This window comes from Lagopus muta, chromosome 4 (genome assembly GCF_023343835.1).
Source record: "Lagopus muta isolate bLagMut1 chromosome 4, bLagMut1 primary, whole genome shotgun sequence".
NCBI lineage: Eukaryota > Metazoa > Chordata > Aves > Galliformes > Phasianidae > Lagopus > Lagopus muta.
In genome coordinates this window covers 16,805,778-16,823,911 of record NC_064436.1, presented here as the reverse complement: position 1 = coordinate 16,823,911, position 18,134 = coordinate 16,805,778, and the positions used below count along the sequence as shown (strand labels likewise).

Below are 18,134 nucleotides of genomic sequence, written 5' to 3'. Positions count from 1 at the left end.
TCTATTTCAGGTCACCTTTTAGAATCACACTAATACATGTCTACTTCCTATATTGAACACAGATGAATATTGTCTTTAACTTTGAAATGTGGATGTAAAGACTAAAAGGCATTCTTTTGGCTGTATTGGTCACTCCCAAAGTATATGCTTCGCAATGAAAGAACAACCAAACGGAATTCAGTTTTGATTAACTACTTATCTAAGGTATAGGCTACGCACTGCCTTGGAAATTAACTGTTGTTTCATCTCTGGAAGTAGGAAGCACACTGTAGGTCAAGGTAGAAATTCAACTTTGGCATTGTAGATAATCACCACTCAGAATAAGTCATAATCCCCTGGGAAAATAAATAAAAAAATAAAATTGACCTTAACAGTAACTTACGAGTACCAATAAAATCTTTGAATGGGAGTATATTAAATTTGCCTGCATTTATCTTTTTTTTTTATTTTATTTTTTTTTCCCCATGGAACCCCCAAGTATCCCCAAATCCTTTCACAAAGAAGAAAAAATTGAAGATTCAACACAATCATTCTTCTGAAGGTTTTTTAAAGTTATGCTTCAAGGATCTACTTGGCCACAATTCATATAGTAAGACACGTATTGCAGAGCTTGAGCTCGGGTTAAATAGCTTCCTCTACTACAATAAATTACTTTCAGCTCTGTATCACTTGCTGAAGTCTCACCTTAAAACTTGCTGGTTAGCAAATAGTACAAGGAAATATTTCAGTCACATCTTACTGAGTAACACTGAATATTAGAAATACTGAACTTCAGGAAAAAAATCCCTTTAAACCCTGCATAAGTTTTCTACTGCCCTACTGACACTGGTGATTGAATTCATCCTCCTGATATCAACAATTAAGGATGACTGTCAGCAATATGAAAACAATTAAGTGGTTTTCCCAGTAGCTTCTTCTCTCTCATGACTCTTTGCTTCTGCCCTCTCCTCCAATTTAGGAGATTTAGGAGATCTCCCCCAAAAAAGGGGGAGAGAAAAATGAAATGAGCAAACAAACTTATAAGTGAGATAGAGATACTCCTTTAACAGCACACCTTTCATTAATGCAAATTTCTAACTAAGCACTGAACACTTTCAAATTGTGGGCATTGAACATTTACAAATGAATTATTGAGGAGAAAAAAAGCCAGTGAGCTTGCCATGAAGTTCATCAACAAGATTGCATAATTTGCCTTACTATGCTATATGCTTCTGTATATGTAAGTACCGAATGTCAAGCACCTTTGGATTCTCATCAATCATTTTTCACATCTGCAGATTAATCTTCTTCTATAAATTATCTCTCTATGTTTACTGTAAGATATGCAGAATGTCTTCCAAGTGGAAACAAGCTTAGCAGCATCCCTGATGGTTTAGCCAGAGGCAGGCTTTGTTCTGACTCACCTGGCAGAGCCTGCACTAATGCCTGTGCCTCAGGTAATGTTCAAAGTGTACCCTCTGTAGAGGTTGTGAAGGATACTGTAACCCAAATTATTACATAGTCAATCATTCCTCAGTGCTCATCCCAAACATGCTTGGCATATCACTTTTCTTCTATTACTTTACCTTGGTTTTGACAACCGTAACATAGATTTACTCTGCAACAGATTTTTTCTAGTGCGCTACCTAAAATCAAAAACTGCCAATATCTATTCCTGACTTATATTGAAATTCAAAGTATGAAAGGAAAAGTATTCAGAAAGCTCTACTAGACCAAAAAGAGAGTAAAGGTGCATTCGCTGAACATAAGAACACAAGTAAAGCCAATAGCAAAGTGACACACATCACTATACACATCAAGTACACGGAGCACACACTACTGCTATAATTCACATAGGAAAGAGTATGGAGAATAACACTGCTGCTAATCTCTCAGAGAATCCCCTGCTCAGATGCATTTTTTCCATCTTTTGTCTGGATGGACTTCAGTAGCAGGGCAGCTGGTCCAAGAAGCTAACAGTAGAAATGTTCATGGATTTTCATTGATTTTTGGCCCCGCACAGCAGAAAGAGAATATCAGAGTTATCCCTTATACCTAATATGCTCAAGCTGTGAAGGCCTTTTCTGTGCATGCAAAATGGATGTTTATGCCTGTAGACAGTGCTTTTTCATATAATAACTAATGTTTTATTTAAGTAATTGAAAATGAGATACTCTTCATAACTAAGAACTCTGCATGACAGCAAGTGTTGCATTTTTCCCAAGGGAAAGTTGATGTCTTCTATAATGAATAAAGCACCCGGCTGTTCAGACTGGAGATGATTTAATCCTGTTTTGACTATTTAAAACAATAACAACAACAACAACAACAACAAAACCCTTAGGAAATAATGGGTGGCAGACTGATTTGCAACAGGAAGATAAAACTGTGCACTCCCCTATCTCCATAACAATGCTGGGAGGTCCTTTCCCCCACATATCCATCTCTGGCATCAAGCAGCCTTCACAGCAAGGACTTGGGCTCTATTGAGGCCCACCTGCATAACCTTCAGTCAGATAGCCAAAAATCGAGCAGTGAGAAAATCTGTAGTGAGATTGGAAAGGTAAAATTAGAGCCTAAGGCTAGTTGAGATGGGTATGCTAACAACACTGTGCTTCAAGAGGCAAAACATCAGCATGGAGAGAAGAGCTGGGTCTCACTGAGACGGAACCCATGGTAGCCCATACAATGCTGTGCACTGTGTGCTTGTGGCTAGGACAGAGTTACCTTTATTTTGACTATTATGAGCAGCGACCAGGCTTTCTGTCCTCACCCATCCCACCAAGCAGGCAGGGGGTGCACAAGAAGCCCTGCACAACAGGGCCAACTGAATCAAACTGACCAGAGTGATGTCCTGTACCATGTGACACTGCCCCAAAACAGATGCTCGCAGAAGGTGTAAGGAGAGCTTTTGTGGTTATGGCATTTCTCCTCCCAAGCAACAGTTACATGTCCTAAGGCCACGCTTCCAGGAAAGCAGCAGGACATCTGCCTACAACAGCAAAGTAATGAACAGATCTTGTTTTCCTCCTGTGCATAGGATTCACTTTCCATATTAACCTGTCATTATCTGGATTGTCTCTCTTTCCTGCTATATTCTCCCAGTCCCCTAGGAGAGAGGAGTGAGCAAGAAGCAGCATGGTAGTGGCTAGGGGAAAAAAGGAAAAAAAAAGGAAAAAAGGAAAAAAAAAAAGGAAAAAAGAAGGAAAAAAGGAAAAAAGGAAAAAAGGAAAAAAGGAAAAAAGGAAAAAAGGAAAAAAGGAAAAAAGGAAAAAAGGAAAAAAGGAAAAAAGGAAAAAAGGAAAAAAGGAAAAAAGGAAAAAAGGAAAAAAAGGAAAAAAAGGAAAAAAAGGAAAAAAGGAAAAACAGAAACAAAAGAAAAAACAGAAACAAAAGGAAAAGGAAAAAAGATCCAAAAGGAAAAAAAAAACAAACGTAAAGGCAGCCTCATTTAGTTTGGGAGTTAGTCAGGAAGTGTCAAGTCTATTTATCTGTGCCAGTGAAGCTGGTGGGATAAGGCAACTCAGCAACCTGACGATGCAAGCCAGAGACCTAGGAAAGCTGAACCCTCCCTATTTCATTAATGCCTCCTGGCCAGAGAAAGTTCTTCTGGTGTCTTACTAGCATTAGTGGTGAACCTAAAAGCTCACTAAATTCTACATTTTTATGTGTGTGTAAGCCAATTAATACTTGTTTTAGATTTTAAGTTGCATCTATTTGCAGAAAACTCTGCATTCATATTTCTTAGCTATTTTGGCAAACTGCCTGCACAATAAATAACTTTCAAATACAGATGCTATGTAGAAATGTTTGATATATTCTTTGCAGGCAGAAGCTACTAGTAGTTCTACCATCTCAGCGAACTGTGTCCAAAATGCCCCAGTTATACTCTTTCAAAGAAATCAGTTAATAAACAATTAAGAAATTGTCTGCTACAGGTCTGCTGTGATTAGAATAATGTAGAAAATACACAAAAACATACCTAGCCCAAGTCTTACGTTAATATTCTACAACTCCTGGGTTAATCAAGCTGTTCAGCTTACTATCTCAGTAGTAAAGCATCAATATTTTTCACCAAAGAGCTAAGTACAAGATCCTTTTTCCTTTATGCCAATATTTGTTTTGTATCAGCTAAGAACCTCTTAATAAATAGGGGGAAAAAAGAAGAAAAAGAAGAAAGAGCTTAATCTGGGCAGGATACAGCTGAGAACTCATTTCCCTGGGAAGTAAGAGCACAAGCTACTGATCTGATATATTGAGAAAGATCCCACCTTTTCTGCCACCCACACTCCAGGGGAATCCTCTGGGATGCAGCTATAGAATACTCAGAATAATATCCCAGTTTCTCCTGAGATGTCATTGAAAATTTAAATAAATATTCATTAGAATAGATAATTGATTATTAATTTCCCACCTTGTAGTGATTAGTACAGAAAGCTGGAAAGAATCTCTTTCCACTGCTCCAACTGCTCCTTCACATATACGTAAGAAATAATTTGAATTTTTTTTTTTTTTAAAGCAAAATAAACAAATCAGATGATGCCTACCAGTTTCAAGCCATTATCTTTTGCTTTCCCCCATACTGAGGGTTATAACTCCATCTCTCTGGTTTACACGCTTGTAAGAGATTCATTTAATCTCCTGATGCCATGAAAATTTTCTGGGGTGAACTAAGTGTGGGAGAAAGGTTTGACAAAGGCAGGAGTAGAAGAAAACAAATCTTGCATCTGAGATTTCAGTTCCTAAAGGGATGTGGAAGCCCTCATTCTTGTTAATTTTCACAGCTTCTTAAGGAAAACATGTATTTAAGCTCTTTGGAAAAACACCATGTAATTCTCTAGATATGCATTTTGCGATTCCACTAAGCTGAGTTCTCATAAGAGAAACAGTGCTGTGATGAGCAAGAGAATGAACTAGTATTTATCCATACACTTCCCGTGCAAGCTACTCACATTTAGTCTGAATACAAATTTACATTTTCTCTTTTATAAACTGTGAAGTTAAGCATTGGATATATTATGTCATTTTCTCTAGACTATACACAAAAGGGTTGTAAAAATAAAACCAGTTTCTCACAGGGATTGCACTCACCAGTCTAATAAGGCATTCAGGTTTATGATGATAAAACAGGTAGGTTACACTACTATATAAATGATGCAATTTTAACAAATTACATTAGAAGACATAATGACTAATAATAGAATTCCTCTTGGATACTCCAGACAAATTTGATAATACTTTATGTGGACACATCTTCATACTTACAAGTTATAATGCAAGGAATATTGAAAGCATTATTTAACATTATTAAAATTTATATGCTAACAAATCATTCCCTAACTTATAAAATAAATTATATTTTCATGTTCTCTTAATTCACATTTTTTTCTCAGCATACCATATTCTAAGCTGGATATGCAGGTTAGCAATTAGTTCTCTTGGTATATTAACCAGTTAACTAAACACTGCCTGCTTTTATTTTCCATGTATGTATTTTCCATCAGTTGTCATAATCTCCACTAAGTAAACATAACTTATCTCTGCAAAGACACAGCCAGCAACCAGCTTATAAACATCTGGTAATTGACCCCTAGGAACATAAGCATGGCTACCCAATAGGAAATGTCTGCATAAGAATAAATCAGTGCATTATAATCACTGCAACAAAACTCTGAATTTAAAATTTACAATTCTGCAATGTGAGAATCTGCCCACCCTCTGTGAAAAACTTCCTCCAAATATCTAACCTAAACCTCCCCTGTCTCAATTTAAGACCATTCCCCCTTGTCCTATCACTATCCAAACTCTTAAACAGCCATTTCCCCTCTAGTTTATATGCTACCTTCAAGGACTGGAAGGCCACATTGATGTCTCCCTAGAGCCTTCTCTTCTTCAAGCTACACAAACCCAGTTCCCTCAACCTTTCCTCACAGGAGAGGTGTTCCAGCCCTCTGATCATCTTAGTGGCCCTCCTGTGTCCTAAACTATATAAGAAGTTTTGTGCAAGAATATTTGAATTTACCCATATAGCTACAATTATTCGTCTATTTATAAACCACAGATATTTCATCTTTTACCAATGGCAAAATGAGAGGGTTAGACCAGGGAAGGAAAACATCCACAGCAGTTTGTTGTGTCTACACTAGGTTTTGAACAAAAGCAACTCGTGTAACTGAAACTACCAAAAACAAAGCGATGACAGTACACCTTTTAATGGAATTTCAGCTCTGAAAACAGAATCTGGGCCTTTAAATTCTTTTTGAGAACTTACCTTTGGCTGTATTATTTATTATGTTCTCTTGTACGTATATAACTACGGATGTCATTTGAACCATTTCCTATAAAGGACACATAAGAAACTAGGCCTTCTCTACAGCTTTTGAAGTTCTTTCCCCAGAAACAACCTCATGTCACCTTCAAGACACTTGGGTAACTTTATCAGAAAAAGAATCACGACAAGAAGTATGTGCATAGCTTAATGATAGCACTCCCATTACTGTGAAGAATGCTATAATGGCAGTTCCTGTGTTCTCACTGCTCTGAATCTATCAATCAGAGTTATCTGGCCTGTCACATAAACTGGGACATAATTCAATTGGTCTATGTTTATGGACCACAGACTATGATATTGCCCAGCTCTTCCAGTGTCATACATTAAAACAAATGGACTATAAAAATATATATAAAACCACGAAAACAATTGTGAAATTTCTATAATAATCCCAACCAAAAAGCAGGAAATGTAGAAACTGTCACAGCATAATTAAAACAAACAAACAAACAAACAAAAAAACACAACACCTAGAACAACTTTAAACAATCTACGCTCAGTAATCCTCAATTTTTAAAAAATATTATTGGTGTGATTTTTTTGGGCGGTGAGGTTCTAAGGAGTGTTACGCTGCAGATTAAAGTGCAGTTTTAAGATATGACATATGATACTGCATTTGAAAGTCATTTGAAAACTGGAGAATATTGCTAGCAAAACAACAGTCTTATGTCCAACAAATAAATAACTGAGAGTTTTCCCTTCTGTGCAATTCCAGACAGCACTGTAATTTATTATTATACCATCACACTCAGTCCACAGAAAAATACTGCATCTAAAAGCAGATTAAAGAAATAAGTGAGACGTGCAAATAATGTAAAAATAAATTGTTTGCATGTCATTTTCATAAATATATATGGTTAGATAATGAGGTGCAAAAATATTAAAACACCTGACCAATGTCAACTATGAAGCCTATGGCAAAAATGAGAAGTTACAATTGATAGGTAGAATCCTAGAATGGTATATGGAATTTCTCAGACTAAGCAGTATTTCAGATATTTTTTATCCTGTTTTGCTTGAATACTTGACCTCTTTCTGTTTCAAATACATCTGTTTCAGGAAGAGGCTATTTTTACTGTAACTGATCGCAACTGGGGCCTGCTCAGAAAAGGGTTTTATTAAATGATGCTATGTGTGAAAAAAAAAAAAAAAAAAAAAAAAAAAATCAGTCTTCACTCATCCTGTCTGGAATGATACTGTTAGCTCTCTAAACAGGCAGACAGGAAATACTGCTCTTACTTGATATTGAGTGGGAAAAAGAGAAGAATGTTAACTTCTGCCAAATATTTGTAAGTGTTGCCAATTTACATCAGCTCAAAAGAATATACAACACAGATTTTTATCTTTATTTTGTGACTCTTACACTGAATTCTGCAATGAGGAAAAAATATGTATTTTGAGCACTGAATTTTTAAGTTAGATTCCTCTTCTTTTTCCTATAATGCTTTTTCCCAATGAAAAAAAGAAAAATCTGACTTTGCTGAGTGAAAATGAAAATAGAATGGACTCAGTTTTATAATCTACTGTGCACGACACTTACATCTTCATGATGAAAGCTGCATACTGCTCTTTGCTTATGCTTAAAATTTTTCATGATTAGACAATGACATATTGGTCCTGCCTGTAAGCAAGACCAGTTCTAATAATTCTGTGGCAGAAATATTACCTAGGTGAAATGACAAGGTACTGAGATATTCCTTGTTTCTCTTCCCATTTTATCTTGAAAATGAAATCCTTTTTATCTTGCTTTACCACAACAATAAATAAAGGAAGAGGCAATTTTACAGCTTACTCTACAACTCCTTCTGCAATCCGTATCAAAGATTCAATGTGTCAGCTGCACGAACAGATGCAGCTATTTCAGAAATGGTAGTGTTTAAAAATACAGATACAGATATATATATATATATATATATATATATATATATATATATATATACACGAAGCTAACGTGGCTGTTAGCTGGCATTTTTGCTGTCAGCATTAAAAAGCCCAACATCAGCACGATAAAGGATGACGCAAACAAAGCAAGTACTGGGTGCCTTGTACATGTACAGAACCAAAGGGAGAACTGCAGACTTGAAACAATAATTATGATATGCACTCAAAAAAACAAAACAAAACAAAAAAAAAAAAACCAATGAAACAACCCTGAACAATCAAACAATGAATGCAATATGTGCTTAGATTAATACACATTTTGATTCCACTCAGAAAAACATATTAGCTCAACACTGAATTTTATCTTTACTTTCTGACTGCTATATTGAATTCTTCGATGGGGAAAATTAATTTTCTAGGTAAGTATGGAAAACATGGGAATGCAATTCCAAAAGAATTACAGTACTTTATAGATGAGATTTTCTTTATTATTTTAGTATTTCAATCTCACTTATTACAAATTCATTTATTTTCAAAGAAAAAAATAGTGACAATATAAATACTTTTATGCCTTTAATAGCAAAACACATTCCCAAGCCTCGCCTTACTTTCTTGGGGAAAAACATTGCATACAGCATTCCTTTTTGCATATTGTTTCCATCAGAGAAATTGGGAACAGCACGATGCCAGCAGTTTTGCTCAGAAATGAATAAATATTGGCAGATAGGTCAGACCAATACATTAAAATCAAGCTTATCCTATCATTCTTCTCTCTACTCACACCATGGGCATGCTGGTGAATCAGAACATCAGAAAAGTATCTGTGAGGCTGATGCTGTTTTCAGCAGAAGACTTCAAATCGAAGAAGCATTGCTCACCCTGGAAAGTTACTTTGGCTGTGCTCCTCTCCTTCCTATATCAACATCCATAGTCTAAAGTAGTTTCCATCTGCTTCATTTCCAACCAATCTAGTTTCTGAGATCATAAGTTGGAGCAAGGAAGGCTGGCACTTTTCTTAAACCGATTTTTTTTTGTTGTTGTTAGTATGAAGGAATTACACATTTTGTTGTTATCCCACACTGATATATGTAAGGCCACTAACAGAGAAGGTTGTGATCTAACACAGCAACACCCACAAACAAAACTACCTAATACAGGTTGACATTTTATATCTCAAAGCCCAGAAAAACCACATAACCAGATCAGCAGCATCTTGATAACAGGTACATATATATCATTTTCTTACTGTAAAATGCAGTGAGGTACCGTTGGAAACACAATGGAAAGCAACAAATACAAAACAACTCAGCCTATTGTGAACCCTAGTTTTCTGATGGCTAAATATAGCAGTAAAGCACCATCATGTCCTGCATGACCACTAACCAATACCATCAGGAAAACAGCAGCTCGCTGACAGTCTTCCAAGCTAAATTTATGCAAAAGGAGTTTGCTGGCAAAAACTTAAGAATCAGAGGAGTTTATATGATAGAGAGACGGGATCTTTAGACTATCCCCGCCAGTCGCTAGCACCGCAGATCAGCAGTTACATCCACAATTCCTTTCATGAACCGAGAAATACCTATTAGGAACATTCACACTTTGTTTTAGTTGGAGGTGGATGCTCAGCATGGTGAATGACAGAGGGTAACAGAAACAACAGCCCCAGATGTTGCCTTATTTGCAATGTTAAAAGTTAATTTACATCTGTTTACATAGCTCTACAGCAAACACCCATGGTAGCGTTCGCCAGATAATCTTCTCCCTGCAGAAGCCTGTTGCTGTAGCAACTGCGAATAAGAGTCACAAAGCCCAACGACCACGCTCGTACCTTGCACGGAGCACAAAACACTTCCAGAACAACAAAGGTGAAATTACAGAACAAATCTGGCTGCAGTTATGATATTATTGAGGTAGTTAAATACGCTAAGAATGAGTCTCTGTACAGACAAGAACAGTAGAAGAACCTACATACAACCTATTTACTTATGATGCTTTTTCCCTCCTCACTACAAAATATAGTCCAAAATTCACCAGATACGATCTAAGCATGGGTTTATAACCCCAAAGAGATGTTTTCAAGCCCTCTGGTACCTACATGCTCTTTGTGTGGGAAACAAATGTTGTTTCTGTATTAGAATTGTATAATATTTTTATTTTATGATCTCCGCTATCATAGTTCTTTTTGGGAGTCCTTCTACTTAACTTGGAGAAGATCTCTGATAAGTTTACATCACTTACCGTATAGACGAACCTTCCCAGGAACGCACACTCTGTATATATGTATATATGTATATATGTATATTTTGTCATACACACTGCAAGAATATCCTGCACGAGAGCAAACCAGAGAACAAGCCAAGGCATGCCCGAGGAAGCGCCTGATGTTGTTTGATGGGGAAGGCCTGACATCATCCCCCAGTACTCTTTGTTTAATGATGATGACTTTAAAGAAAATCACCATATCAATAGGACAAGGAGAGCACCGAGACATCTTGGAAACAACAGGATGACTACTGACTGGCACCAGATAACAAATAAATTAACAAGTAAATAGCAAATGTAAACCTTCTGATAAGATTGTGAATCTGGAGTACCCAGCCAGTGGGGAAACGGTAGGGGGGAGGCAAGGGGAAGAAGACGGTATAAAGGCTGTCATGTTCTGTCCATAGGCGCGCTCCTACTTGCGGGACGCCCGCCATTGCAATCGCGAATAAATTCTGCTTTTATCAGAGATACTGTCTTGACAAAAATTACTTGGATTATTTCCAACATTTGGCAGCCAGGTCTTCTGTAACTTTGTCATATTTATTTTATACATCCAATGCTGTTTAAGTATTTACTAGATTTTTTTTCAATTAATAATGAAATATACAGGCGTGATTTGTACATTAATAAAAAAAAATTGCAGAGAAACTCTAATAAGTGCTGATGACTGGAATCCCTACAATTGACAGGAAAGGTAACATATCCTTATTATCCAGTATATTTAAAATCATATTTAAGCATTTCTCAGAGTTGGTAAACTTGGATATAAAAAGCTGTCTAAAACAGTGCCTCCTTACAAGTTGTGTCAGAGGTCATGACTTTGGATACTGCACTACCCCACTCCTTCAATTTCCATATGTAGGGTTTATGTGGTCATTTTTTATTTGGGTCATCTACCAGGCCAGTCAAGCAGAGGTTATCAGGTCCCCTTCCTGACTACTTCCAATCATTTCCTTGACCTTCACATGCCTGGCAATGGTTTTTAAGATAAACTGCACTATCAGCTTCCCAGAGATCAAGTTGAGGCTAACTGGTTCCTTGTGTCCTCTTTCGTGCCCTTCTAAGCACAGGAGTGGCATTTGCTTTTCAGAACTACTCTGACAACTCCCCCAATCGACGTAATCAAAGATTATTAACAGAAGTCAAGAAATAACATCTCTCAGCATTCAGAGGTGCCACACATAAGGGTTTATGGACTTACATATGTCCAGTTTGCTTAAATATTCTCTAATCTGATCCTCTTCTACCAAGGCTATCGGTTACAGAAAATTAGTTATATATAGATAATTAACGAATGTATACCTAATCAGTACCTTTCTGTAGGCCAGAAATCTAATCACAAGGTGCATATAATTTAAATTGACAAAACAAACTACAAAAAATTTCTGCATAGAACTGGAGTTTTACTAAAAAAACTGAGTCCCAACTAAGTGCTGCTATTCCGTGCTTTACAGTCATTTCCTCCTATGTGGCAGGACAGACTTTAAACTTTCCTGTGTACAATTCAGCAGGAAGGGTCCCATTCCTGCTCAGAACATTATCTTGTATTTGTATAATCAGTAGATTCATCCTAAGTAACAAAACACAATCTGGAGTTTCAATCAAGCTGATTAAAGTCCCCACTTTTAATTATAACCAGACAAACACTTAGAAGCAATGGAAGTTAGAGGAAGTATAACAAATAGTCAAACTTGACTCTTTTTTTTTGTTAAAACAAAAATGTTATTTTTCTACTTTATCTTTCATTGCACTAGCATCAACATCTGTACATACCTAAATATTCTAAAGTCAATCTTTTAATAACATTAAAATCCTGCTTAATTAAAACAGCACAATCCAGTTTCCCCTGAATTATATTATCCAAAACTGCTTCTCAAACATCATTGCCAAATGGCTTGTTCAAATCCCTACAGAAAGGGCACTGTTCATTGAGAAATAGTGTTGAATCTATGCTGCCAAAATTATCCACAGGGGACACATTTTACCATCTCATAATGTTTCTAAACCTTTTGAAACACTTCCGTGGTCTCATAAAGATTTCCCTTGATACCCTGTAAACAAAAGGTCACATCTGCATTTATCCAGGTCCCATAGTTATAGTAGATTTATCACTGCAATATCTGAAGATATGGCATAGGAAAGCAAGCTGGAGCAATCTATTTAATCTCAAGCAGCAGTGGCCTCTCGCTCTTACTTTGCCTATTTTGCAGTATTTTTTCTCCTCTGAACAGAACTGAAAACAAGGCTGGCTGTAACTTGCTTGGTTTGTTTTCTGCATTATCTACACCATACAAATAAAAATATTAGAGCTAACCCAAATCATAAATAAGCATGAGCAACCAACTTTGAATCTTCTTCTAGGCTTGGCTGATTAGCTATCTTGCCTAGTCTAGTGAGCTAGTCACCCAAAGATGCAATTTTGGCACAGAAATGAGTCTTGATTATCAAACACTGAAGAAACACAAACAGTTTACATACCATAAAGGAGCCTTTACATTGCACAGTACAGTTATTCTAAATCAAATAGCAAAGACACAGTATTTGCCCTTTCTCATTTGTTTACTTTGGGTATTCGACAAAACTTTCTGTGCAGCTTATTTTCTCTGCAGTGTCAATTCTCTCCGCTGTCTGTACTGGCAGCCAGCACCAGGCAGAAGCAAAGGACCAGAAGCTATTTTTAAGTTCTTCCCTGCTTCCCTTAATTGGCTAACTTCAGGCCCACATTTTCCCTTTAAGCTAGAAATTGCTTTAGCTCTTAGTGTTAGGTTTTAGCAACAGATGGTACACTTCCCTCCGAGTTAATTCTGAACCAGCATCTCAGGGTTGAGATTGCTAGAGGTGTTATCTTTCAGCAAAGATTCTGATTTTATAACGTTACCAATCCAAAGCCTACTTTAAAGAAAAAGTTGTTGAGCTTAGTTGTACCACTACTGCATAAAACAACTGCTTCAATCCATCTAAGAGAAAGATATTAGCAGAATGCTGTATGTACAGCAGTGAAACAGCATGAAGAACTATTTACTATCTGCCAGTGACAAGAAAAAAAAAAAAAAAAGAGAAAAAGAAACAAAGACAACAAACAAATAAGCAAAACAACCAAAAAAAAACTCCCAATCCAAACCACTCCCTAATTCTTTCAAACTGTGCCTAGATTTCTGCAAGTTCTTGTCACAGTATTACTGAAGTATGGCATTCCTCAACCTGGAGTGCAAGTAAATAATAGAAAAGTGTAGGAAAAAAAAAAAAAATTACAATAAAGGTAGAAACAAGTAGAATGGGGAAAAGGCAAGAAGTTTAAGACAATGTGATAGAATTAAAAGGAGACAAACAGGATACAGTTATTGGCCAATAAAAATGGAAAGAGCAATGAAGAAGTTAATGGAAGCCTGAAAGGAAGAGAAAAACAATGAAAGAGAAAGGCAATGGGTAGCGCAGAGAGCACAAAATTGTCTTATCCAAAACAAGATGCCCGATCAGATTGTGAAACTGAGATCTGATGTTAGGAAACTCAATAAACTCTTGAAAGATGTTGACAATTTAGCAGACTGGCACAACAGATACATATTTTTATTTTAACATGCTCTTACAGTTACTCCAGTATTAGCATAGTGGGTCATAAATCTATTAAAATATAGAATTAAAAGGAAAAATAAAGGAAATGAGGTTGGCTCTCAGTGCTCTTGATTCTTTGCACGAAGAGCAAAATTCATCTGAAATGTTTCCTGGGGCAGAGAAAGATTGCAAGAAAAGTAATGGTACTCTATGGGCACAAATAAAACTCCAAAGGGGTCATCTATGATTATCTTAGCCAACGGCTAAATGAAATATTAAGTTTGAAAGTCTGAATGATATGATGGTCAGCTGTTCTTGCTTCTTCCTGTTGCACAAATAAATTGCGTAAATAAGTTGCATCAATGAATGAAGTTTCAATTGTAACAAGCCCTGCTGTTTCGACCTCTGACCAAAATTTTTACCTTCAGTTATCAACAAATTAGGAACCTTGTTGTTGGCTTGCTTCTTTTCCTCCCCTCAAGAGATGATTTGAATGCTTAATTTGCCCAGATCTTTAACAGAAATCTCTGCATTCTCCAAGCAGTGTTCTCATTTGCCCTTAAGCTACTGTCTTCGGAGCGTATTGATCTTTATCCTTATTTATGTCCAATACCTTCAAACTAGCATAACATTACATTGCAATTATTCTGTAAAGAATCCTCAAATTTGTCTGCAAACAGGACTGCTTGCTATAATAACTTAAAATTGAAATTCAACCACTTATTCCCATTAATTAGATTTGTGGAGCAAACGGGAACTACTAAAGCATGGATGACATGATGAATAACCTTTCCATTAAACTTTACTGTCTGATCTCCTTTGCACTTCTGTACTAAAATCTCACCATGTCATCATTACTCACTTCAGCAGGCATCCTCTTCATCTCACTTCTTCTTTCTCTTCCCTGTTCAAGTATCCTGTAGTTCACTTACTAGATAAAATTTTACCCTTCTTATACACCACCTATAGTTCAGGAGAAATTCCCAAAAGAGGATGAACAAGTTCAGAGCTCCCTTCCGCAGGGTTAGGGCTCTTACTCACTTGCCCTACTTTTCTTAACTCAATACATTCACAATGAGAAGCTTTCTGAACTTGTAAACAGTGTATAGTTTCCCACTGAATGCAGTAAATGATAACATTGGACTTGTAATTTAAATCTAATTTTTTCAAAAACAGCCTTTTTCTTAAGAGCTTTTTGTGTTCTATTTAGGCTCATCAATAGCATGTTTGGATTGTAACAGCCTGTTTTAAAATAATTTCATTCAGAAACACCAGAGCAGGAATAGAGCAATGCAAGAGAACAAATAAACATCTGCCAAGATTACCTCAGTCTCCTAGAAAATATAAATTATGAAGTTGAATACCTTTATTTGTGAAAATGGATTATGTTTGTTTTCTTTAAACTAAGGCCTGTTTATTTTAATGGCAGGTAATAAGCATTCTGGAGATGTACATACTGCACAGGACGGAAAAGTTCAGCTGTTTGAAATCAATTTCACCTTTTCAAGTAACAAGGCCTTGCTTCTGGAAATGTTTAGGTACTTCCCTCTCAGTAAAATCATGAGTACTAAGTGCTCAGAAGAGCCTTTGAGGAAGTATGTGGTTGCAAGCAATCCATTGGGGTAATTATACAGCTTTTTGTTGAGGGTGAGAAGTGGGAGGGATGTCAGAATGGAATCTACAAAAGGCAGGGTGCAAAGCAAAAGGTTTCCCTTTCAACATAGCAGAAAAAGAGGAGAAAGAGAGGTGCCTTAGAATTCGTAACCCTAAGAATTCATAACCAAAACTTCAGCTGTTAAAACATTCACCCAGGATGTGAGAAAGCAGCATGATTTTCACGCTCAGCCTCAGGGGATTTGATTCTCCCAACAGGGTGCTCCAATTAGCAAACCATTCCCTATGGTGGAGTAGAAAGCTTAAATCTCTCCAATTGAAACTGTTCTACTTTGCAGGGAACGAGAACACTGCAGCTGCACTTTAGCACTCAGAAGACAGCAGTTGGTGGTTTGACATCTTTAGACGGAAGACAACAGGAAATATTTACATTCATTATATGACGAATAAATGCAAATAACCCTACTATGTTTAATGAAAGAACATATATGTTACCTCTAACAAAGTGGAAAGTTCTCATCTTGGAGTTTTCCTAATAGGTATGAATTTAAGCATATACACACAACTGTACAATAAAGACACTAAGGAAACTGTAACAGAAGGGTATTAACTAAAAATCTCTTAAGAAATAAGAAAGAAACTTTTAAACGCTATCCTATGTACTAGTATTTATGCTCTGTTTCTGTGCTAAGGTATGACACTTAGATATCAAAAATTCTTTTCAGTTTGACCTCTACAGAGCCACCTTCAAACCTCAATTCCTTTAATTGTTATTTGACACTGTGGGAACCAACCTGGCTTGCAAAGGAGGCCAGGTGAATCCCCAAGGTTTAGTGTTCTGTTTCATTTCTGTACTCTGTTACTAACTGTGAGACCATTTGGCAGCAGCAGTCTATAAACCTTCAAATAATTAGTTTTTGCTAAGGTAGGAGGAGATAGCAGGAAGAACTTAATACAGAGGACTATAACAAAAAAACCCTAACAACTTACACTTCTTCAATGTGCCCCACTTAGAAATACTTGAAGAGAACTTTGTCAGCTAAGTGTGCACCTCCATCTACCCGTATATTACAATTAAAAGCAGGACAAGAGAAAGAAAAAGCTGTCAGAATTGGAATGCATACAGAGAAAAACAAACCATCTCAGCAACTCAAACTCGCAGTGAACAAAAGAGAACTGAGTGGGGAGTAATCTTCTCTTTCAACATACAACTCCACATTCGTACTTACATATTTTTTTATATTTACCTTCTTTGTATCCATTAGCAACTAAGAAGGAATGCAGCTTCTCTGAAATCAAGGAGAATTTTTCTGATGGCCTTGCTAGAGGCAAGATTTTATACTTGTATCTTTGTCTTTGTTCCAAAGAAAGTGGTCTTTACTGACACAAGCCACTGAACTGGTTATATCTCAATGTCAGATGCAAAACCAGGAGGACTGAGGATAACAGGGACAGACAATGCAGTAGATGACCTGTGTGTCTCAGAAATTACCTGCAGAACTGGGGAGTGACTAGAGGCTGTCAGGCACTAAGACGCTGCAAATGTAATAAGGGGACTTAAAAACAACCCTACAAATCTGCTATTCTTCAGAACCAGTTCTTCACTTATTTGCCTGCTAACATTTATTTCCACTCTAAAGCTAGACTCAGCATTAATCTGAGTATAAAAGACTCTTGGAGCATATTCCTCTCTTACACAACTGACACAGCACAACAACAGCTTCTTTTCGCTCCTAGACACCTCCAATGATTTACCCAATTTTTATTTCATATTTTAAAGTAATTCACAACTAATTCCCTTCTCTGCTCTCACCTTTGTTTTTACTTTCTCTTTTTAGCTCCAAAATCTATAAAGAAGAAATTAAGTATCAGTCATTTTTATTTCTTTTGGTGAATATTTGATATATTTTTTCAAGTATTCTTGAAGTATTTCCTTACTTAAATGAAAAATAGTGAGTTTCACAAGTAAATCAGCACTTTGTTGCCTCAGCTTATGCATCTCTCACTGGTATATCAAAATACAGTAAAACAGCTCAGTCAGAAGTGGACATGCTAGTTCTTGCTAGTGCATCTAAGCTCTGCTCACCAGCACCATCTCTGGAGGGTAAAAGGATATTTCCTGCTTATACAAGAATATCAAAATTCACCAAATACACAAAATCTCACGAGAATGCTATGCACTCAAATTCAAAATCACGTCTGAGATCTCCAATGACCTCCTCTACAATAAGAAACTTTGTTTTCAATTAAAAACAAACAAAAATCTCTTATTCTGCTGGGGTCCAAGACATAACGGTTTTGCCAATGCTAACATGACATATAAATAACAACAATACATAATGATCTAAAATTACTGAAAAATCTGATATATTTTCTGAAGTTTTACATTTGTAAAGACTTACTCTGTATCTAAGAAACCAATAACATCATCACGAAAAGCCAACACAAATCTCCACAAAACTTCATGTTTGTTGTGACCAGCGACATTGAGGAATGAACTCTGGGAAAGAGC

At 36.6% G+C, this 18,134-nt stretch overlaps 1 protein-coding gene across 10 annotated transcripts in view; it reads right to left on the bottom strand.

Moving 5' to 3' along the window:
• Positions 1–18,134, bottom strand: part of CCSER1 (coiled-coil serine rich protein 1) — a 620,464-nt gene that overhangs the window by 179,762 nt on the left and 422,568 nt on the right. The window contains exon 10 of one of the 10 annotated variants that reach the window (XM_048941941.1): positions 291–335. The exons of the other annotated variants lie outside the window; for them this stretch is intronic. Coding sequence (XP_048797898.1) covers positions 309–335 — 27 coding nt within the window. The 3' untranslated portion in view covers positions 291–308. Of the gene's footprint in view, positions 1–290; positions 336–18,134 lie in introns of those variants that run through there. 10 annotated transcript variants of the gene reach the window in all.